Here is a 23294-nt window from a genome sequence, read left to right as displayed (position 1 = left end):
TACATAACTGCAAAGCATGTGAAATATAGTGCCATAAGGATTGATCTGTGTCATTTTAGCTAAACTGCAATAACACATGAAATGAATGCTAGACAATGTTCAAGATAATGCATAAAGCTCCATTCAATTGTGTAACGTAACTTGGTTATACAGAAAATATATACATTCTATTATTATACAACAATTGCGCATTGATATGACAGTTGTGATGGAATCACATCAATACTAAATTGTTTCAACATATTTATAATATAGTCTATTTTATAAACAGCTACTGTCATCATCAACCAAATGTAGCTAACAGCAATTGATAAAGATGGCTAGCTAGCTACCGACGACATATGCTATCGTATAAATGCAGTCAATGTTTCATGCAAAGAAAAGTGATTACTTCAAACTACAGTCTCGCATAGTCAGACCTTTATCTACACTTTGTTTTAGCCCTGTTCCAGCACTGGAGAGTCAAATATAATATATAGTCTCAATATTATTTTGTAGTTTGTAGTAAAACTGTTTAACTGTTTAATTATGCTACCTCATCTATCAGCATGATGCCGGTGAATCACGCTTCAGTCTCTTTGTTTGTTACGTCATTGTTTTGGTCCGAGCTAGTGCAACAGGCTGCAGTTCACTTAACTGCCACAGGTGTCATTATATTATATTTATATTTATATTATATTTATGCATTTGGCAGACACTTTTATCCAAAGCGACTTACAGTGCACTTACTACAGGGACAAACCCCCCCAACCTGGAGTTAACTCCAGGTTGCTCCAGGGGGATTGTCCCTGTAATAAGTGCACTGTCTTACTCAAGGACACAATGGTGGTGGCTGTGGGGATTGAACCAGCGACTTTCTGATTACCAGTTTACCAGTTATGTGCATTAGACCACTACACCACTCATTAATAACAAGGGTTTAACAAGGGATACATTCAGCTTTAACCATCACAAATATGTAATGATACATATGAAAGAGTTAATGATGAAACATAAGGATACTTTCAAATTCATGTATTAAGTTTTAAAGCCGAAATGTCACCGAATTGTAGGAATGACCCTCCTAGTAAAATGGGTAATACTTTACATTAACACAAATTAATAAAATACAAAGGCTTTATAATACGATATTAGACATTGTAGCCTAAGAATCGTGTACAGTATATGATTTACCTACTTAATAATTTTAATTGAAATGATTTGATATCAGGAGTTAAAAAGGCACCACTGAGAGCAGCAAAAGACAATTGATATAATTACGGGACAAACCAGTTCAATGGTCCTGCATCTGGGAAGAGCATTTAAAACTAACATGGGTGCAGTGTGACACACAGTATTTTCACAAAGTTTAATAGTATAAGTTGTATTTAAATGCATTTGTATTTTCACATTTAGCAGCTGTTACGAATGAGGTCGGAGTCAGACAAGGGATGAGGATCCAAATGCGGGTTTATTGATAAAAGGAAACAAACAGGCATGAACAAACAAAACTACCACGATGGGCAAAAGGAACACGGGGGCATGGGGGCATGGGGGCATGGGGGCATGGGGGCAAGCATAAACTACGCACAACAACATTCAACGATAGACAAGTAAGGGGCCAATGAACAAACAGAACACCAAACAAGATAACGAGGGAAGCAACAGAGGCAAGTGGCAAGTTAACGAGGGACAGGTGAAAGCAATGACGGAAAACACGAACGCTAACAAAGAGACTATGGAGTTACATACGGGACAAAAGTGAAAACTAAGGAATGCAAAAAGTGACAAAAATGGTAAACAAAAGGGCAACGGTGGAACAAGACAGGGTATACATAACAGCAGCAAAGTAAATGTACAGTGCAAAATATGGTGAGCAAATATCCAATCGTGTCAGAAGCTAAATTTTTGTTGCTTTGGTTTTAGAGAGAATCTCTATACATGTACTTTTGGAGTATTGAAATTTTGGGATCCATTCACTTGCATTGTTAAGACTTACAGAGCTGTAATATTCATCTAAAAATCGTTGTTTATGTTCAACAGAAGAAAGAAAGTCAAACACATCTGGATGGCATGAGGGTGAGTAAATGATGAGAGAATTGTATTTTGGGGGAAACTATCCCTTTAATGACCTCCAGGACTATATAAACCAGTGAACTCAGTGAACCGTAGAGAGTACATGATATGAAGACAAAGCCAAATTCTGGAGATTTTTAGCCAATTTTGAAACTCTTTTTCTGGTCCAAAAAAACAAACAAACAAAAACAAAACAGGACATATGTCACCATACATTAAATGTGCTAAATTGTGAAGTCAAACATTTTTAAAGACCAAGGAGAGGAAGTCCTCGTGGCCAAATCACAAAACATTTGGTGTCTCTGAAAAGCCCGTTGTGTCTGCTTTAAGATACCCTGAGATGTACAACGGTGGCAAGGAGGGTCTTAGAGAAATATATATAAAAAAAAACAACATTTCCTCTACAAAAGACAGCAATGAATGACTGGATCTCAAGAGGATATTTTGATAAAATTGCAGCTTGATTGTAAATGACAGCCAATAAAAATATTCACTAGTGATATTTTCTTTATTTTCTCATTTTACATCTCAAGCATGCTCTTCACTGGCACTTTTGTAAACTGAAACAAATACACTAACTTTTGAAAATAAATTTAGGGCAAAATTTGTTTGGTGTGGTGGAATTGACCAAAAGTCATAACTTTTGAAAAAAATTAAATAATAATAATATATGTATATTTATATATTGAAATGGTTTATGTTTATTTCGCTATTTATTTACATGATCTTAGTTTTAAACACTATAAACCGATAATTTGTATTTTTTATAATGAATTTTCATAGTATAATACTGAAAGTCTGGGTAAAACAAGACTAAACAGTCAAATCTGTACATAAAAGTAATTGAAAAGTACCAAAAAAGAAAGGATGACGGCCTGGTAAAAAGTTTATAATTCAGTTTTAACAAGACCTTCATATAAAAACAGATTTTTAATAAAAAAAATTATTTAATATATATATTTTTTTTAAATCAACACTTGGGACATGAAATTGCCTGAAGTTGAAGAAACCCATATATATATATATATATATATATATATATATATATATATATATATATATATACAGTATATTTACATGTTTTATGTAACTTTGAGTTAAACTCCACACGGCACAAGATTAGTTTTTCAATGCTTTTAATGATTTAAGAGTCTTTCAGAGATTTCTTTTATATACTGAAAGATATACAGTCTCAAATTAAAGTTACAGAATTATTCTTATTATTCTTATTTTTGCAGATACAGTCATAATATTGAAATGTATGAAGTAACAAATGATCTCAAAGACTTTGAGCACAAAGAAAGCCCATTAAAGTTGAACACTGCTCATCGTTCCAACGGCGTTCACCTGAATGGACATTAAATACACTTTAATAGTTGTGTCTGAATTAAAATAGGGCATGCCAAATTACAAGTCACAGTACAAAACAGTACAACAAGTTTTTATTTATATTACAGTTGAATGTGAAACTACCACACCAGGACTATAAATAAATATTGAAAGATTCAAGAAACCAGATTCCTTTTTACCGTCCGGCTGATCTCCAAGCAGTTCTCAGGAACATTGTTGTTATTGTTCGGTTCTTTAGAGCCCCAGTAGGTGAAGTCAAATACAGACCCATCAGTCCACATCCATTGACCATCCTAATGAGTGAAAACAGGAAAACTGCTTTTCTCCATCCAGTCATTGCATTATTGTTATGCGCATGCATTTATGTCCCTTCACAATGTGACTTCTGTTTCATCTTCATTTTAAAAGTAGAATGACTTACTACTTCACCATCATGACCGCCAATCCAAGCACGTGAGGATACAGGAACTAGACTCAGTAGAAAATCATTGTCCAGTTTGCTCTGCACAGATGCCAGATTTCCATCAATGGTTTGACAGTTTTTCTGAAAGATACACAAAAGTATTAGTGACATTGCGTATTAGTATTTTTGATGTTTTGTTTTTTTAAATTTCTAAACAATTCCTAATAAGCATTTTTTTTTTAGGGTCGGTCAATATTTTCCTCATTATTAGTTTCCTGCATTATTTATTTTCTAGCCTGATCTCATGAAAATGTCTTAACTGTGGGAACATTTGTGCAAAAAGACATTAAGTGTTCGTTACACGTTTCACGGCAGTTTCGATGTGAAATGGCCACAATTAAATTGTCTCCCTAACAGATGAGTTTTTTAAGGTTAATTCCTACCACCCTTCCTTAAAACTAAACCTAACCAATGGCATCATCAAAAGCAACAGTGAGATGAAAGCACAATTTCTGAAGCAACCACGTCATTCTGTAGTGCTTCTATGCAGGGACGAATTACCGACCAGGCCAGTGGGGCCAGTTCCCAGGGGCCCTTGACTGCCATGGGGTCCTTGAATGCCCGTGGATACCCTGGGCTTTAAGGCTGTGCAATCTAGTTTGTTAGCTTGAAAACCCGTTTGGGCATGAACAATGAACACTCCACCCCCCACACTCAACAACGTTTAACATTACCTCTGCTGTTGGCCAGTTAACCTGCTGAGGGAAGTATTTGTAGCATTGTACTCCAAAAGGTTTCCATCCAAATGGGCACTTTTTAGCTGCACGGTACACAAACTTTAGTGTCTTACAATATTCACAGCCAACAATATTTTATTGATCAATATTGTAAGTTATTACAGTTATCCATATCCATTACTAAACAACTCAAATTTGTGATTGTTCATTCCAACTTGAATGATAATGTGTTTTTGCAATGGAGCATAAATGTTACCTGCTGCACTCTGCAGGAGAATAAACAGAAAAGAAGCAGAAGATTTCTCAGCATTGCCATGATAAACCTGGAAATGAATAAGCAGCAAAGGTGATATGTCTGCACTCATGCTGTATACTGCACACACAGTGAATGTTAAAGATAATGTTAAAGTTACTTGAGTAAAGGTTGAGTAAAGTGCTGCATTAAAAACTTACCAGGTTTTTCAGATAGTTGCCTTTAGCTTCAGTGTCAATTGTGTGACGCTTCATGAAGAACCCCACTTTTATAATTGAAATGACACTGAGTGAACAAACATCATGGGATGAAATTGTATTTGATTGTCTGAAGATAAGATCTATGTATTTGAGTACCATTCACCTTGAAGTGTCCTGTCAATAACATGAATATGAGATGTTATCAAGTAAAACAATAAAACACCTTTATTTGCACTATTATCATGGAGCTTTGGAGATTCTCAGGAAGAGCGATCACAGTCAAACATCTGTAAAAACATCTTGTGATATGTGTCTAAAACTTTCAATCAAACTTTTGTAAATTCAAGTCAAGTACAAAGAGTGCTGTTGTGGGTGGGTTGTAACACCACCTGAAAACATTTGACATTTATGCATGAATTAATTGTGGTAATCAGATTGTACTTGTTCATAATAATGATATTATGCCACACCCTTGGAAAGATTTTCATTGAAAATGGTGAACGTAAAGGAAACATTCTAATAATAAAAATAATAAAAAGATTCAAATTTACATTTTATTTATTTATTGAATGTCAAAGTACATTTTTACATAATCAATCAATTCTCCAACATTATTTTAACACTGAGGAAAAGAGAAGACATTAAATTAACATATGATCACATGAGTTTGCCGATTAATAGTAAAACAAGTGCACATTTAAGATTTACATATCCTCAGAGAGTTTATCATTTTAATATTTACATGTATACCTGTCATTAAATAAATATGCAGTATACCGGAGATCCTGTTGCACTTTCAACAAAGAAATGATCAATCATTCCTTAATTACCCTTTCCAGATAATTGTTAGATAGACTTCCATTTTAAACCGATTACAATTTTGATATGCTTAGTACAAATGTTTAAAGTCTTAAATGTATGTAATTCTCAGCTAAAATATAATATGCTTTGCATTACAGCATAGTAAAATGTGTTCTTTCTTGTACTTTCAAATACTTCAATGACTTCATTTTCAACTATTGCACTGTTTCCACATGTCCCCCAGAACATCTTTGACAAACATAAGTGCTGAATAATTTAATAATGCATTTAAGAGTTTAGTGTTACATTCTCACAGTGTCCCTTGATTTATTGTCCACTCTGATTTTTCATGATACAATGACCTTTAATTGAAGATATATCTTATGAAATGATATCACACACACACACACACACACACACACACACACACACAGCTGTTTGAAGTGTGTAACTCTTTTGTTTTATTTATATTTTCCTTTCTTTTGTGGTGTGTCATATGTGGTCAAGTATGTCCACCCTGTTAAGGGAAGATATAAGGGACATTAATTAGTGTGTGTGAGTGTTTAAGTGTGTGTGTGTGTTGTTTGTGTGTTGTTTGCGTGTGTGTTTGTGTGTGTGTGTGTGTGTGCCTTAAACATGTTTGTATATGAGTTTCAAATTGTTATTATAATGTTTTGTGACAATTTGGCTGTTTATTTTATTAAACAAATGTTTTGTGTGCTTAAAAAAACTGTTGAAGTTGCTGTTTATGTGACTTTAAATGACAAGCGCATCCTAATGTCGATAGAAATGGCTGCCTCTATTGGACGAGGATATATCACTGATGTATTGACTGTGCATATGAACTGTTATTGTCTGTTTTATTAAATAAAGATGTTTTGTGACAGCCTCTCACTTCAAGGGTTTCCATTGGAACAGTTTGCATTTTGTAAAAATTAGACAAAATTCGAATAAGGAAAATATAAATCCTTGCCCGTTTCCATCCAGTATATCTAACCATCACGTTATCTTGAGGGAGCCCGCCTTGTCACGATGGAGCAGCTGAATTACTTTATTTGCAGGATTGGAACAATTACACCGTGTTTTATAAAATTCTGACAGGAGACGCCACGTAATAAGTGTAATATCTGATATAAAGAGGGCTGAAATGAACTGCTATGCCCACGCTCCACCAGCCTGCGCATATCTGGGAGCACCCGCACTCAAAACTGTTCTGGTATATTGTGAGGACCCACTTTGGGTTAAACATTTCCCAACGTCAAGGGCTTTGTTCAAAGAATTGTGTGCCTAGGTTGGACCTGTTGTTAGGCCAGTCACATCAAGCTCTCCCACACTCATAACATGCGCACCAATGGTCAAAACATGTAGTCGTTTAGCAAATAAACTATTTTCATCACCTTAATGCATAGTTTAACTTGTGTGAAACTCTAGAAAATCCACCTCTCTGCCTAGCGCATTACATTTATAGTGAATTTTAGAGTTTATTGGCATATCAAGCATTTCCATTCAGGATTTTTTAGGCTATTCACAATTAAATTTTTGTAAGTTTTTTTTTTTTTTATAAAATAGTTGGATGGAAACCCAACTAGTATTTTAAAAAATTATAATAAAAGCAAGCAGAGAACAATTTCTGAAATTAATTTGTGCACAGAAACCCTACATACTTTAGGAACTGCAAGACGTAGACATGTCTCACAGGCTTGGCAATAATCAGGTCAAAGGCGTGTCGCAGGGTTTCGTCTTGGTGACTGCTCTAGCGGGAAATCCCCTGCCTACCTCTCAGAATGTGCTACCAACAGGCACTGCGCATGCTTTAAACACTATAAACCTATAATTTGTATTTTTTATAATGAATTTTCATAGTATAATACTGAAAGTCTGGGTAAAACAAGACTAAACAGTCAAATCTGTACATAAAAGTAATTGAAAAGTACCAAAAAAGAAAGGATGACGGCCTGGTAAAAGTTTATAATTCAGTTTTAACAAGACCTTCATATAAAAACAGATTTTTAATAAAAAAAAATTATTTAATATATATATATTTTTTTAAATCAACACTTGGGTCATGAAATTGCCTGAAGTTGAAGAAACCCATATATATATATATATATATATATATATATATATATACAGTATATTTACATGTTTTATGTAACTTGAGTTAAACTCCACACGGCACAAGATTAGTTTTTCAATGCTTTTAATGATTTAAGAGTCTTTCAGAGATTTCTTTTTATATACTGAAAGATATACAGTCTCAAATTAAAGTTACAGAATTAGGGTCCAAGCACAAAGTGCGCAGGACACTATTGTTTTCGTTAGGATTATTATTATTATTATTATTATTATTAGGGCCCAAGCACAAAGTGCGTAGGACCCTATTGTTTTCGTTAGGATTATTATTATTATTATTATTATTATTTTTACGACTATTGGGGCACTTTTGGGGCTCTTAACGTGCTCAAAAACTCTTGAAACTTTGCATACGGGTCAGAACCCACGGCCATCAGGGCCGGGCTGAAGCTGGTACCCGAGCGTGGCAGGGGGCTCGACAGCGCCCCTGGAACAGGGTCCGAAAACTTGGTCTATAACTCAAACACGCTTGCATGTAATAATATGAAACTCGGTGCACGTATAGATCTCATCGTTTCATATATCCTTCATACTTTTACTTTTTACCCAAGACCAACAGGAAACCGTCTATTTAGGGTTGTTTGAAAAACGCACGCAATGGAATTTGGAATACTCCTCCCAGAGAATTCCACCAATCGCCACCAAACTCGGTCAGCATGATGTCAAGACATTGAGCATGAAAAATTGCCGGCAGATTTTTGATATCTCTAACGGTTTGGCCGTGGCGAGGAAACGAAATGATGGCGCGAAAAGAGAAACAGGAAGTGTGTTATAACTTCTGCATACATTAATTGATCTCCATGAAACCGCAGCAGCGTTATCGCTGGAAGAAGCCGATCGCATGGATGTGACTATTGTCAGTCAAAGTTATAGCGCCACCAACTGGCAGAAGGAAGTGTGTCACTTTCAAAATGCTTTGAAATCACCCACTTATTTTTACCCGATTTACTTAAAACTTTAGGTGTATAATGTAAACACACGGCAGATGTAGACATGTGAAAGGATTATTGATATCTTCGATACTGTCGCCAGCGGCAACGCTTCAAACTCGAATATTCTTTTTTGATGCTTTTGAGACTCTTAGCATACTTGAAATTGCATGAAACTCGACAGACACATCACATTTATTAGCCAGTACACATGTGCAAAGTTTCAGAAACGGGCGTGGTGCAGGGGCTCAGTAGCGCCACCTTTGACAAAAGTGGGGGTTGCTTTACACTTTGACCCACAGTCACAAAACTCAGGAATTATATTGTTCTCATCGAGCCGGACAACTTTCTAATTTACAGTCATTAGCTCAGACCAACAGAAAGTCAGATATTGTGGTTTGAATGTGGATGTTTTGGAGAATTTTCTCTCCCTCTCTCACTGACCCTACGTCTCTCTGTGTCTGGGGGAGGGTGCTGATTTTGCTGAGGAGTGAAAATGCTTTTATTTTTTGTTTTTCAAGGTTTTGGGGCCCTTAACGTGCTCGAAAACTCTTGAAACTTTGCACACGGGTCGGAACCCGCGGCCATCAGGGTCGGACCGAAGATGGTACCGGGCGTGGCAGGGGGCTCGACAGCGCCCCTGGAATGGGATTCAAACACTTGTCCATATATCAAACATGCTTGCATGTAATGATATGAAACTCGGTACACTTGTAGGTCTCGTCGGGCCGAACAACTTTCGTGCTCTAAGTTTTACGCCAGCCCAACAGTAAGTCGGCTATTATGGGTTGTTTGGAAACACGTGCTCTGGAATTATATATATTCCGCCTAGAGAATGAATCCAATCGCCACCAAACTCGGTCGGCATGAAGTCAAGACATTGAGGATGCTACATTCGGACGGATTTTTGATATCTCGAACGGTTTGGCCGTGGCGAGGAAATTGATTTATGACTAAAAAGGACACATGAAGTGTGTTATAACTTAGTTAGTTCTATCTACAGTTACAAAACTCGGCGTGTATATTGTTCTCGTCGAGCCGAACAACTTTCTAATTTACAGTCATTAGCTCCGACCAACAGAATGTCAGATATTGTGGTTTGAATGTGGATTTCTTAAAATTTTTCTCTTTCTGAGTGACCCCTCCTCCTCCCTTTCTGTGTTTTTTCTCTCAGTGTCTCTCTGTCTGACAGACAGAATGGGCCTGCCAAATTTTTTTTTGTGTGTGTGTGTGTGTGTGTGTGGGAGGGAGGGGGGTTCTCTGTTGGGTTTAGATTTGCTTTTGATTGTTTGATTGTTTTTCAAGGTTTCTGGGACTTTTGGGGCCCTTAACATGCTCGAAAACTCTTGAAACTTTGCACACAGGTCAGAACCCGCGGCCATCAGGGCCGGGCTGAATCTGGTACCCGGGCGTGGCAGGGGGCTCGACAGCGACACCTGGAATGGGATTCAAACACTTGTCCATATATCAAACATGCTTGCATCTAATAATATGAAACTCGAACACTTCTAGATCTCGTCGGGCCGAACAACTTTCTAATTTACAGTCATTAGCTCAGACCAACAGAAAGTCAGATATTTTGGTTTGAATGTGGAACACATTTCAAATTAACTTTGAAGCTCCAAAAAGCACATCAAAAGTAACATAAAAGAAGGGAGTGTGTTATAACTTCTGCATACATTAACTGATCTCGATGAAACTTCAGCAGTGTGTTTGCGGAAGAGGCCGGTCGCATGGATGTGACTACTGTGAGTCAAAGTTATAGCGCCACCAACTGGCAGAAGGAAGTGTGTCACTTTCAAAATGCTTTGAAATCACCCTCTTATGTCTCAAGTGAACAAACAGACCAACAGAAAATCAGATATTTTGGTTTGAATGTGGAACACATTTCAAATTAACTTTGAAGCTCCAAAAAGCACATCAAAAGTAACATAAAAGAAGGGAGTGTGTTATAACTTCTGCATACATTAACTGATCTCGATGAAACTTCAGCAGTGTGTTTACTGGAAGAGGCCGGTCGCATAGATATGACTACTGTGAGTCAAAGTTATAGCGCCACCAACTGGCAGAAGGAAGTGTGTCACTTTCAAAATGCTTTGAAATCACCCTCTTATGTCTCAAGTGAACAAACAGACCAACAGAAAATCAGATATTTTGGTTTGAATGTGGAACACATTGCAAATGAACTTTGAAGCTCCAAAAAGCACATAAAGGCAGCTTAAAAGCAAGGAAGTGTGTTATAACTTCTGCATACATTAACTGATCTCGATGAAACTTCAGCAGTGTGTCACATGGATGTGACTATTGTGAGACAAAGTTATAGCGCCACCAACTGGCAGAAGGGAGTGTGTCACTTTCAAAATGCTTTTAAATCACCCTCTTATGTCTCAAGTGAACAAACAGACCAACAGAAAGTCAGATATTTTGGTTTGAATGTGGAACACATTGCAAATGAACTTTGAAGCTCCAAAAAGCACATAAAGGCAGCATAAAAGCAAGGAAGTGTGTTATAACTTCTGCATACATTAACTGATCTCGATGAAACTTCAGCAGTGCGTAAATTATAATTACATTAATAAACCTGAACAGAGACCTCCGGATAAATACTGGCCTTCTGGATTAACACGCTTAAGTGCTGCAAAAGATATTGACCTATGACATCAAAAATTATTCTACATTTGAATTACCTCATAGATGTGACTATTGTGGTTCACGGTCCTAGGCACTGTCCCTGTCTCAAATGGCACACTTCATATGAATTTTCAGTCTTGTGTACTTATTTCGTGTGTCCATTAACTCCATGAGACCGTAGGGTGTCTCATTTTTCATTTTAGGTATCGGAAGGGTGCTCACGCATACTTTGTGGTTGATATGTGCCCTCCATGCGAACTTTTGCAGAGCCCACGCTGATGCGAGCTCTACAGCACACGCCTTCTCGACGGTCAAAGCGAGGTTACGTTATTGCCCATCGTGCACAGCTGACCCTAAAGGCACGGGTGGCGGTGCCACTGGCTTGGGCTCGCCATCGCTGCTCGCAGCTATATTTATTATTATTATTTATTTATTTTTTTATTTTTTTTACGACTTACGGGCACTTTTGGGGCTCTTAACATGCTCAAAAACTCTTGAAACTTTGCACACGGGTCAGAACCTGCGGTCATTAGGGCCGGGCTGAAGCTGGTACCCGGCGTGGCAGGGGCTCGACAGCGCCCCTGGAACAGGGTCCGAAAACTTGGTCTATAACTCAAACACGCTTGCATGTAATAATATGAAACTGGGTACACATATAGATCTCATCGTTTCATATATCCTTCATACTTTTACTTTTTACCCCAGACCAACAGGAAACCATCTATTTAGGGTTGTTTGAAAAACGCAGGCAATGGAATTTGGAATAATCCTCCCAGAGAATTCCACCAATCGCCACGAAACTCGGTCAGCATGATGTCAAGACATTGAGCATGAAAAATTGCTGGCAGATTTTTGATATCTCTAACGGTTTGGCCGTGGCGAGGAAACGAAATGATGGCGAGAAACGAGAAACAGTCAGAGTGTTATAACTTCTGCATACATTAATTGATCTCGATGAAACTTCAGCGGTGTGTTCGCTGTAAGAGGCCGATCGCATGGATGTGACTATTGTGAGTCAAAGTTATAGCGCCACCAACTGGCAGAAGGAAGTGTGTCACTTTCAAAATGCTTTAAAATCACCCACTTATTGTTACACGATTTACTTCAAACTTTATGTGTATAATGTAAACACCCGGCAGATGTAGACGTGTGAAAGGATTATTGATATCTTAAATACTGTTGTTGTGGCAGCTCTTCAAACTTGAATTTTCTTTTTTGATGCCTGGTGCAGGGGCTCAGTAGCGCCACCTTCAGACAAAAGTGGGGTATTGGTTTCATACTTTGACCTAGAGTCAGATATTTTGGTTTGAATGTGGAACACATTGCAAATGAACTTTGAAGCTCCAAAAAGCACACAAAGGAAGCATAAAAGCAAGGAAGTGTGTTATAACTTTTGCATATATTAACTGATCTCGATGAAACTTCAGCAGTGTGTCACATGGATGTGACTACTGTGAGTCAAAGTTATAGCGCCACCAACTGGCAGAAGGAAGTGTGTCACTTTCAAAATGCTTTGAAATCACCCCCTTATGTCTCAATTGAACAAACAGTTGATAAAGAAATCGGGTATCAATACATTGAATTATGAATTATTGCAGTGATCAATGTCCGGTTAAGATGAAAATAAACTATCGCTCTGTCTAAGCGATTATCTTTCTGAAACACGTCACAAAAACTTACAGAAACGGATAACACAAACATGATGTTGGAAATATACACTTATCAGAATAGTTATATTAAACTTTAGTCTATTTCAGTTAAAGCCATTTAAGTTATAAAGCTGTCTCATGTAATTTCTCCTTTAATTCTATAATATAACCACTAGGTGGAGTTCTAAGCCTATTTTCTGTATTCTCGTTGTTTTAACGTATGAAGAAGACTTGTACATGTTGTTGAGAACGCAGTAAAGTGTGACGCATATTTCGCTCTGTGAGTTTTATGAGTACTCCGAAGTCTTTATTAAAACCAACACATGAAACATATGTCTAAAGAAAGTAGGGATGGGCTGATCGATCCGAACGTATCAAAACGTCCGAGAATGATGATCAAATTTCAAAATGCTTTGAAATCACACTCTTATTTTTATTGTAAACCTGTGATAAAACATATATGCTTGTGTTTTACATTTTTAAGAAAACAAAAAAAATGGCAGCAAACAACCACTTTTATAATTATTGTTTTGCGATCTTTGCGATTGATTTTCTTTCTGATTATTTTTCTGATAAATCTACCATTTGTTGTTGAAATGACGTAGTTCCAACGGGAGTGCGAAGTGGAGGGCGGGTCCACCTTCTTCATGTAGCCAATCAGATGAGCTAATCGCTAACTCTCGATTTACTCTTATCTGATTGGTTTAAAAACACGCCAGTCACCAGAACACATCTTTAACATAATTTGGCTCAGACCCGCTCTCGTTGCTGCAATGGTACTTTTAATAATGCACACATGCATGTTAAATAATAAATAAATAAAAGAACAAATGAATAAATAAATGAATAAATAAACCATGATTACTTAAGGTTACAAATACACACACACACACACACTCCATCACTGCAATCTTGACATCGCAGCCTGTTCATTATATCCGCAATAAAATATAATAATAAAATAGTAAACCTAACATATAAAAAATTACTCTGTTTAAATTAGGGCTGGGCGATAAAACGATCTCGATATGGCATCGCGATAATATTTATTTAGACTACGATGATAAACTTTTGACATGTTTACTCGATATGGATAGACCTAACAGCCTATTACAAAGCAGAAATAAACGGACAACAGCCAGTCAGAGCACAGATTTTGGCTTGTGCGTCTAAGTACACGCCCATTTGCTAGCAGAGCACTGTTTGAGCTACCGGCAGTGAAGAAAGTGAGTGTAAAGAAAAATGAGTGGAAACGACGAACTCGAACTATCTTCCAAAGCTGAGGAAATTGTTGACAAAAAAGGTAACAAGACGTCAATTATATGGAAGTGGTTTGGATATCTGAAAAGCGACGACGCGCAAATAAAGACGGTCTGCGAAATATGCCGTCGGTCGGTGATAACCAAGACGGAAACACAAATAAAACCTTTTCGGTCACCTGAAAAGGTACCATCCCAGCGACCACACCGAGAGTATGAAAATGCGGGCCCATGTTAATGTTACTCCGTCCAAAAGTTTTGCAGACTAGTCTTTCTGGCAAAAAACCTATAATAGGGTAATTAGGGTTACATGAGCACTACCTAAAAGGTGTAGCATAGTGACTGGTTTACAATGTTTACATTTTGCACTTTTTACTCAGATTGCTACCTCTAAAACATTTGAGATATTTAAAACCAGTACACAATTAATATTTTATTTATCTGACAGTTAAGTACTTAAATCTGCCAGGGACTTTGTGGTTCACTTGTTTACATTTGTTGTCTTGGTTGTACCTCTGCAAACATTTTGAAATGTTTGCTGCCCTGCCAAAGAAATTTGATGTGATAGTACTGTAGTCACAGCTTTTAGTTTTATATTTTATAATAAGTTACAAGGCAAGCTAACTTGCATTGTTTTGTCAAGGCAGATAAAGCATGTTTGCTAAAAGTAAAATGTTAACATTTAGATTTAAAGTTTATCAATATTCTTTTATAACAAAATATATTCTCAACCAATCCATGTTTGCACAGTTAAATGTTTGCATTGTTATTTATTTATGTTAATAAACTATATAGTTCAACTATTGAACCTTCTGGTTTCTTCAGGCATCATTATCAGTATACTTTTCAAACGGGCAGCATTATTAAATTATATATCGTAACAAATATCGATATCGATCAATATGGAAAAAAATATCGTGATAATATATTTTGCCATATCGCCCAGCCCTAGTTTAAATAGTCAGTAGTACAATTCAGTATCATTCACAGTAAGCACCGCTCCACTGTGATGTTTCCAAGCATATTTTTGCGCATGTAAAGCGGATGATTTTCTACGTCGGTATTGGAGCGTGAGTAAAGTACAAAGCCTATAATAAAGAATAGTTTAGCATCCAAATACATCGCAAATGTAAAAACATTTTGATTGTAAAGAGAGCGTTTTTTTATTCGTGTTCTGTTCTGAATATCATTCAATTTCAAGGATTTGTTGTGGAATGTTTTGAGAGTATCATCAAATAAGAATAATTCTCTCGCTTTTAGTGATTCCCTAGTTATTTTTTTTATAATTTTCTCTGTGTCTTTATATAAATAAACCAAAACAAAAAAGTTTGAGAACCGCTGCTTTATGGCACATTTTGGATTGTGGTCAGCACAGAAAACAGCGCACCGATTCTTAAATGGTTTGAAAGTTATATTGAAATGCTTACAAAGGAATGGATAAGAGGAATCGACATTTTTATTTAAAAACAAGTCATCTGAAACCTGACATCAAGTAAGGTGAGGAACAACAATTTCACACACTTGGAAAATGCTTTTTATTTGAATGAGTGAATGTGGCTCTTAAAAGAGCCATTGTTGCTGCCCTTAAAAGGACATTTGTTGCTTCATCTTCTGAGTTCCACCTGCAGAGCTTCTCGGAGGTTGCTCGGCAGAAGCTGGTTTCCCTCTGGTCTCAGGTGGACTCCGTCTCTGCACAGATGGAACAAGCCGATGTTTCTGTGGTGAATGCAGCGCATCTGCCTCTCTGCCAAGAAGCCAGACATGGCGCCGTTGATCCACCGCCGGCTTCGTTCAATGCCATAGCCAGTCCTGCCAGTCTGTCCTCTCCAATTTAGACGGGGTAAAATGCCAGAAAACACCAGCCTGGTTCTGGGAAACATTTGTAAGACTTCGGTCAGGTCACTCTTTATTTCCGAAGAAAATCGAGGCGTTGCGCCCACCCGACACAAACTGTTCCCTCCCAGATGAATAATGAGAATATCTGGAGCTGTAGCTTTGGCCCTGAGAGAGCGCAGAGCTGGAAACAGCTGCTCCCAGAGTCTGCCTCCTCTGCCGTCCCAGGTGATCTCAAACTGAAGACCGAGGTTTCGGTCCAGGCGCTGCTCACAGAAGCGAGTATGCAGTGTGCGGATGATGGAACTGCCGACGCATCCAAACACGTGAAGCCATCTCAAAGACGAGTGAGGGAATGTGATTTACAACCGGTATTTATGAGTGTTGCACGTTTGGTTCCTAAAGGTCTTACAGGCCCCACCCATTTCCAGATTCAATAATCGGCTCGTTCTTACATAGTAGAGCACGCTCGCGACATGCGCAGTCTTCAAAAACGGTGCTTTATTTATTTATGTACCGCACAAAAACGGTACATAAATAACATTTGTATGTGTTCTAAACAAAAGACACTGGTTGTACTGAATGTCAGCTTGTTTATTTGGCTCAAGATAAGGATTTATTAAGTCCACATGTCATGCAAACAAGAAACGCTTCTAACTAGGTCGAGAGCTGTCGCTATGAATGTTCGTTGGAGCTCTCTACAGCACACATCTTCTTCTCGACAGTCAAAGCGAGGTTACGTTATTGCCCATCGTGCACAGCAACCCTAAAGGCACGGGGTGGCGGTGCCACCGGCTTGGGCCCGCCATCGCTGCTCGCAGCTTTAATTATTCTTATTATTCTTATTTTTGCAGATACAGTCATAATATTGAAATGTATGAAGTAACAAATGATCTCAAAGACTTTGAGCACAAAGAAAGCCCATTAAAGTTGAACACTGCTCATCGTTCCAACGGCGTTCACCTGAATGGACATTAAATACACTTTAATAGTTGTGTCTGAATTAAAATAGGGCATGCCAAATTACAAGTCACAGTACAAAACAGTACAACAAGTTTTTATTTATATTACAGTTGAATGTGAAACTACCACACCAGGACTATAAATAAATATTGAAAGATTCAAGAAACCAGATTCCTTTTTTACCGTCCCGGCTGATCTCCAAGCAGTTCTCAGGAACATTGTTGTCATTGTTCGGTTCTTTAGAGCCCCAGTAGGTGAAGTCAAATACAGACCCATCAGTCCACATCCATTGACCATCCTAATGAGTGAAAACAGGAAAACTGCTTTTCTCCATCCAGTCATTGCATTATTGTTATGCGCATGCATTTATGTCCCTTCACAATGTGACTTCTGTTTCATCTTCATTTTAAAAGTAGAATGACTTACTACTTCACCATCATGACCGCCAATCCAAGCACGTGAGGATACAGGAACTAGACTCAGTAGAAAATCATTGGCCAGTTTGCTCTGCACAGATGCCAGATTTCCATCAATGGTTTGACAGTTTTTCTGAAAGATACACAAAAGTATTAGTGACATTGCGTATTAGTATTTTTGATGTTTTGTTTTTTTTAAATTCCTAAACAATTCCTAATAAGCATTTTTTTTTTAGGGTCGGTCAATATTTTCCTCATTATTAGTTTCCTGCATTATTTATTTTCTAGCCTGATCCAATGAAAATGTCTTAACTGTGGGAACATTTGTGCAAAAAGACATTAAGTGTTCGTTACACGTTTCACGGCAGTTTCATGGTGAAATGGCCACAATTAAATTGTCTCCCTAACAGATGAGTTTTTTAAGGTTAATTCCTACCACCCTTCCTTAAAACTAAACCTAACCGATGGCATCATCAAAAGCAACAGTGAGATGAAAGCACAATTTCTGAAGCAACCACGTCATTCTGTAGTGCTTCTATGCAGGGACGAATTACCGACCAGGCCAGTGGGGCCAGTTCCCAGGGGCCCTTGACTGCCATGGGGTCCTTGAATGCCCGTGGATACCCTGGGCTTTAAGGCTGTGCAATCTAGTTTGTTAGCTTGAAAACCCTTTTGGGCATGAACAATGAACACTCCACCCCCCACACTCAACAACGTTTAACATTACCTCTGCTGTTGGCCAGTTAACCTGCTGAGGGAAGTATTTGTAGCATTGTACTCCAAAAGGTTTCCATCCAAATGGGCACTTTTTAGCTGCACGGTACACAAACTTTAGTGTCTTACAATATTCACAGCCAACAATATTTTATTGATCAATATTGTAAGTTATTACAGTTATCCATATCCATTACTAAACAACTCAAATTTGTGATTGTTCATTCCAACTTGAATGATAATGTGTTTTTGCAATGGAGCATAAATGTTACCTGCTGCACTCTGCAGGGAGAATAAACAGAAAAGAAGCAGAAGATTTCTCAGCATTGCCATGATAAACCTGGAAATGAATAAGCAGCAAAGGTGATATGTCTGCACTCATGCTGTATACTGCACACACAGTGAATGTTAAAGATAATGTTAAAGTTACTTGAGTAAAGGTTGAGTAAAGTGCTGCATTAAAACTTACCAGGTTTTTCAGATAGTTGCCTTTAGCTTCAGTGTCAATTGTGTGACGCTTCATGAAGAACCCCACTTTTATAATTGAAATGACACTGAGTGAACAAACATCATGGGATGAAATTGTATTTGATTGTCTGAAGATAAGATCTATGTATTTGAGTACCATTCACCTTGAAGTGTCCTGTCAATAACATGAATATGAGATGTTATCAAGTAAAACAATAAAACACCTTTATTTGCACTATTATCATGGAGCTTTGGAGATTCTCAGGAAGAGCGATCACAGTCAAACATCTGTAAAAACATCTTGTGATATGTGTCTAAAACTTTCAATCAAACTTTTGTAAATTCAAGTCAAGTACAAAGAGTGCTGTTGTGGGTGGGTTGTAACACCACCTGAAAACATTTGACATTTATGCATGAATTAATTGTGGTAATCAGATTGTACTTCTTCATAATAATGATATTATGCCACACCCTTGGAAAGATTTTCATTGAAAATGGTGAACGTAAAGGAAACATTCTAATAATAAAAATAATAAAAAGGTTCAAATTTACATTTTATTTATTTATTGAATGTCAAAGTACATTTTTACATAATCAATCAATTCTCCAACATTATTTTAACACTGAGGAAAAGAGAAGACATTAAATTAACATATGATCACATGAGTTTGCCGATTAATAGTAAAACAAGTGCACATTTAAGATTTACATATCCTCATTAGAGAGGTTATCATTTTAATATTTACATGTATACCTGTCATTAAATAAATATGCAGTATACCGGAGATCCTGTTGCACTTTCAACAAAGAAATGATCAATCATTCCTTATTTACCCTTTCCAGATAATTGTTAGACAGACTTCCATTTTAAACCGATTACAATTTTGATATGCTAAGTACAAATGTTTAAAGTCTTAAATGTATGTAATTCTCAGCTCAAATATAATATGCTTTGCATTACAGCATAGTAAAATATGTTCTTTCTTGTACTTTCAAATACTTCAATGACTTCATTTTCAACTATTGCACTGTTTCCACATGTCCCCCAGAACATCTTTGACAAACATAAGTGCTGAATAATTTAATAATGCAATTAAGAGTTTAGTGTTACATTCTCACAGTGTCCCTTGATTTATTGTCCACTCTGATTTTTCATGATACAATGACCTTTAATTGAAGATATATCTTATGAAATGATATCACACACACACACACACACACACACACACACACACACACACACACACACACACACACACACACACAGCTGTTTGAAGTGTGTAACTCTTTTGTTTTATTTATATTTTCCTTTCTTTTGTGGTGTGTCATATGTGGTCAAGTATGTCCACCCTGTTAAGGGAAGATATAAGGGACATTAATTAGTGTGTGTGAGTGTTTAAGTGTGTGTGTGTTGTTTGTGTGTTGTTTGCGTGTGTGTTTGTGTGTGTGTGTGTGCCTTAAACATGTTTGTATATGAGTTTCAAATTGTTATTATAATGTTTTGTGACAATTTGGCTGTTTATTTTATTAAACAAATGTTTTGTGTGCTTAAAAAAACTGTTGAAGTTGCTGTTTATGTGACTTTAAATGACAAGCGCATCCTAATGTCGATAGAAATGGCTGCCTCTATTGGACGAGGATATATCGCTGATGTATTGACTGTGCATATGAACTGTTATTGTCTGTTTTATTAAATAAAGATGTTTTGTGACAGCCTCTCACTTCAAGGGTTTCCATTGGAACAGTTTGCATTTTGTAAAAATTAGACAAAATTCGAATAAGGAAAATATAAATCCTTGCCCGTTTCCATCCAGTGTATCTAACCATCACGTTATCTTGAGGGAGCCCGCCTTGTCACGATGGAGCAGCTGAATTACTTTATTTGCAGGATTGGAACAATTATACCGTGTTTTATAAAATTCTGACAGGAGACGCCACGTAATAAGTGTAATATCTGATATAAAGAGGGCTGAAATGAACTGCTATGCCCACGCTCCACCAGCCTGCGCATATCTGGGAGCACCCGCACTCAAAACTGTTCTGGTATATTGTGAGGACCCACTTTGGGTTAAACATTTCCCAACGTCAAGGGCTTTGTTCAAAGAATTGTGTGCCTAGGTTGGACCTGTTGTTAGGCCAGTCACATCAAGCTCTCCCACACTCATAACATGCGCACCAATGGTCAAAACATGTAGTCGTTTAGCAAATAAACTATTTTCATCACCTTAATGCATAGTTTAACTTGTGTGAAACTCTAGAAAATCCACCTCTCTGCCTAGCGCATTACATTTATAGTGAATTTTAGAGTTTATTGGCATATCAAGCATTTCCATTCAGGATTTTTTAGGCTATTCACAATTACATTTTTGTAAGTTTTTTTTTTTATAAAATAGTTGGATGGAAACCCAACTAGTATTTTAAAAAATTATAATAAAAGCAAGCAGAGAACAATTTCTGAAATTAATTTGTGCACAGAAACCCTACATACTTTAGGAACTGCAAGACGTAGACATGTCTCACAGGCTTGGCACTAATCAGGTCAAAGGCGTGTCGCAGGGTTTCGTCTTGGTGACTGCTCTAGCGGAAATCCCTGCCTACCTCTCAGAATGTGCTACCAACACGCACTGCGCATGCGCAATACGTTTCCTAGCATATCTGAAGACACGCCCATAATTTTGAGCTACTTTCCTTAAAAATCACGAGTTTGGGTGACAAAATATAAGTAGAATCTTGCTGAATAATAATACAATTATATATAGTATTTTATTGTAAAAAAAATTATAAAAATCTCTCAACAATTAATCTGTATTGCCTGTGATAAAAATATACGCGATAGGAATTTGACGGTTAAACAGCACCTTTACATAACTGAAGTGTACGGATACGGTATCTAAATATATATTTTTAAATACTCTAGAACCATATCTGAAATCTACTCAAAATGGAACTTTATTTAGCACAAATAACTTGTAGAGTTGTGTAACTGACAAGACATAATTAAAAAACACGTTTTTATACATTTATTAAGACGGTAGTTCAATCTGATGGGGTATCTCAAGCTGACAGGATGTGCTACCCTGATTTTACATCATTCATTAAGGCGGTTTTTAATATAAATAGTAGCTCATTCTGAGAAAGAAGCACATTTTGTTAGACAATATGACAGCTTGAACTACCGGTAGCACACTGAGCGGGTAGGAAAGATTGTCAGAACACCGGCAATTCCCTAAGGGTGTTTGTTCTTTTAAGCGGTGCTTTGAGATCGATGCAAATAATCCGTGTACCGCAGAGGAGAAAAAACCGGTTCGCGCTGAAAAAAATGCACGCAGTTTAATCGCGTTAAAAATAGAACGCGGATGCAGGTGGAATATGAGCACAGTTGAATCGCGAGAAGAATACGAGGGGAAATCCCGATGCGCTCTTAACAATGGTAGATGTTAAGGATTAAAGCCTGAAAACAGATATATAAGCGATGCTAAAAAACTAGCAGGCTACTAACACAGACTCTAGCTAGGTGCCAGCAGCAACAGGTAAAATACACGCAGATGAAACAGTAAAAAGTGGAAAAACCTGAAATGTGGTAAAATGACAAAGGATATTATAACAATGAAAGATGAATATAATGATGAACGATTGAGAAGAAGAATAAGCAATCCTAAACAGGCTACAAACAAACTCTTGTGCAGCGTGCTGTATTCTATGAAACATCAAGAGTGGTGTTTGAACTGATTAGACTGAATGTCTATGTATGAGCATATCTGTGAGGGCTAAAATGTGTTAGAGCGCCACCTACATTTAAGATATGTATACTGTGATGGTATGTGATAGAGAAAGAAAAAATATTTGTGCAGTTCTCTGAAAAATTAAGCCATTATTTCAGTTAGTCCACAGTATGTGTGAATTGTGAGGTTTTAAATTTGAGTGTGCAAAAGTGTGGGTGGCAGCCCACCAGAGTTTAAGGGGTTAAACTGGCATGAGGGTACAAAAAACAGGTGCAGTCATAAAAACTGGTCTTAAATCTTATGTTGACACATGGTATCAGATATACAGTTTATATTTATGGCTCTGCAGTTGGATTCTGTTGTGAATAGCTGGATGAAACTGTCTCCAAAATCACATCATGAGAAAGAAATGTGGTAAATAAATGTTCTCATCAAGTCTAAAATTATATACTGTACATCTTTAATTCGTCAAATGAATGAATGAATGTAGCATGAGTTAATAGTAAGATTACGCAGTGTAGTAAAACAAGTGCACACTCACTGAGCACTTTCTTTGAAACACTATATCATACCGGTTAGGGCTTCCCTTTGCTCTAAAAACAGCCATAATTCTTCATGGCATGGATTGCACAAGATGCTGGAAACATTCCTTTGAGATTCTAGTCCATGTTGACATGATTGCATCACACATTTTTTACAGAGTTTTCAGCTGCACATGCATGGTCACAGAATTTCTCATTCCACCACATCCCAAAGGTGTGAAAGAGTGCGTGTCCAA

General features: G+C 37.2%; 1 protein-coding gene across 2 annotated transcripts; it reads right to left on the bottom strand.

The window, feature by feature from the left end:
- Nucleotides 1-3259: 3259 nt before the first annotated feature.
- LOC127641333 (ladderlectin-like) lies at nt 3260-18871 on the bottom strand. Of its 2 annotated transcripts, none has more exons than XM_052124294.1 (6): nt 18796-18871; nt 18599-18666; nt 18340-18425; nt 17623-17745; nt 17380-17494; nt 3260-3402 (listed from the first exon to the last, which is right to left on the bottom strand). In XM_052124294.1, exons 2-6 carry the CDS (start codon nt 18657-18659, stop codon nt 3335-3337), a joined length of 453 nt encoding a protein of 150 aa, XP_051980254.1. In that variant the 5' UTR covers nt 18660-18666; nt 18796-18871; the 3' UTR covers nt 3260-3334. The 2 variants fall into 2 exon arrangements, with proteins under 2 accessions (XP_051980254.1, XP_051980253.1); XM_052124293.1 differs by lacking the exon at nt 3260-3402 and adding an exon at nt 17089-17196.
- Nucleotides 18872-23294: the final 4423 nt, after the last annotated feature.

This window comes from Xyrauchen texanus, chromosome 50 (assembly GCF_025860055.1).
Source record: "Xyrauchen texanus isolate HMW12.3.18 chromosome 50, RBS_HiC_50CHRs, whole genome shotgun sequence".
Lineage (NCBI taxonomy): Eukaryota > Metazoa > Chordata > Actinopteri > Cypriniformes > Catostomidae > Xyrauchen > Xyrauchen texanus.
The sequence above is the reverse complement of the archived record's forward strand: the minus strand, read 5'-3'. Positions and strand labels throughout refer to the sequence as shown.

Excerpts from the sequence above, each read along its gene's own strand:
- LOC127641333 (XM_052124294.1), bottom strand. The coding sequence starts at position 18,659 with ATGGCAATGCTGAGAAATCTTCTGCTTCTTTTCTGTTTATTCTCCCTG. Across the intron at positions 17,746-18,339 it reads TTAACTGGCCAACAGCAGAG|AAAAACTGTCAAACCATTGA; the intron begins GTAATGTTAAAC and ends TGTATCTTTCAG. Across the intron at positions 17,495-17,622 it reads GCGGTCATGATGGTGAAGTA|GATGGTCAATGGATGTGGAC; the intron begins GTAAGTCATTCT and ends TTCACTCATTAG.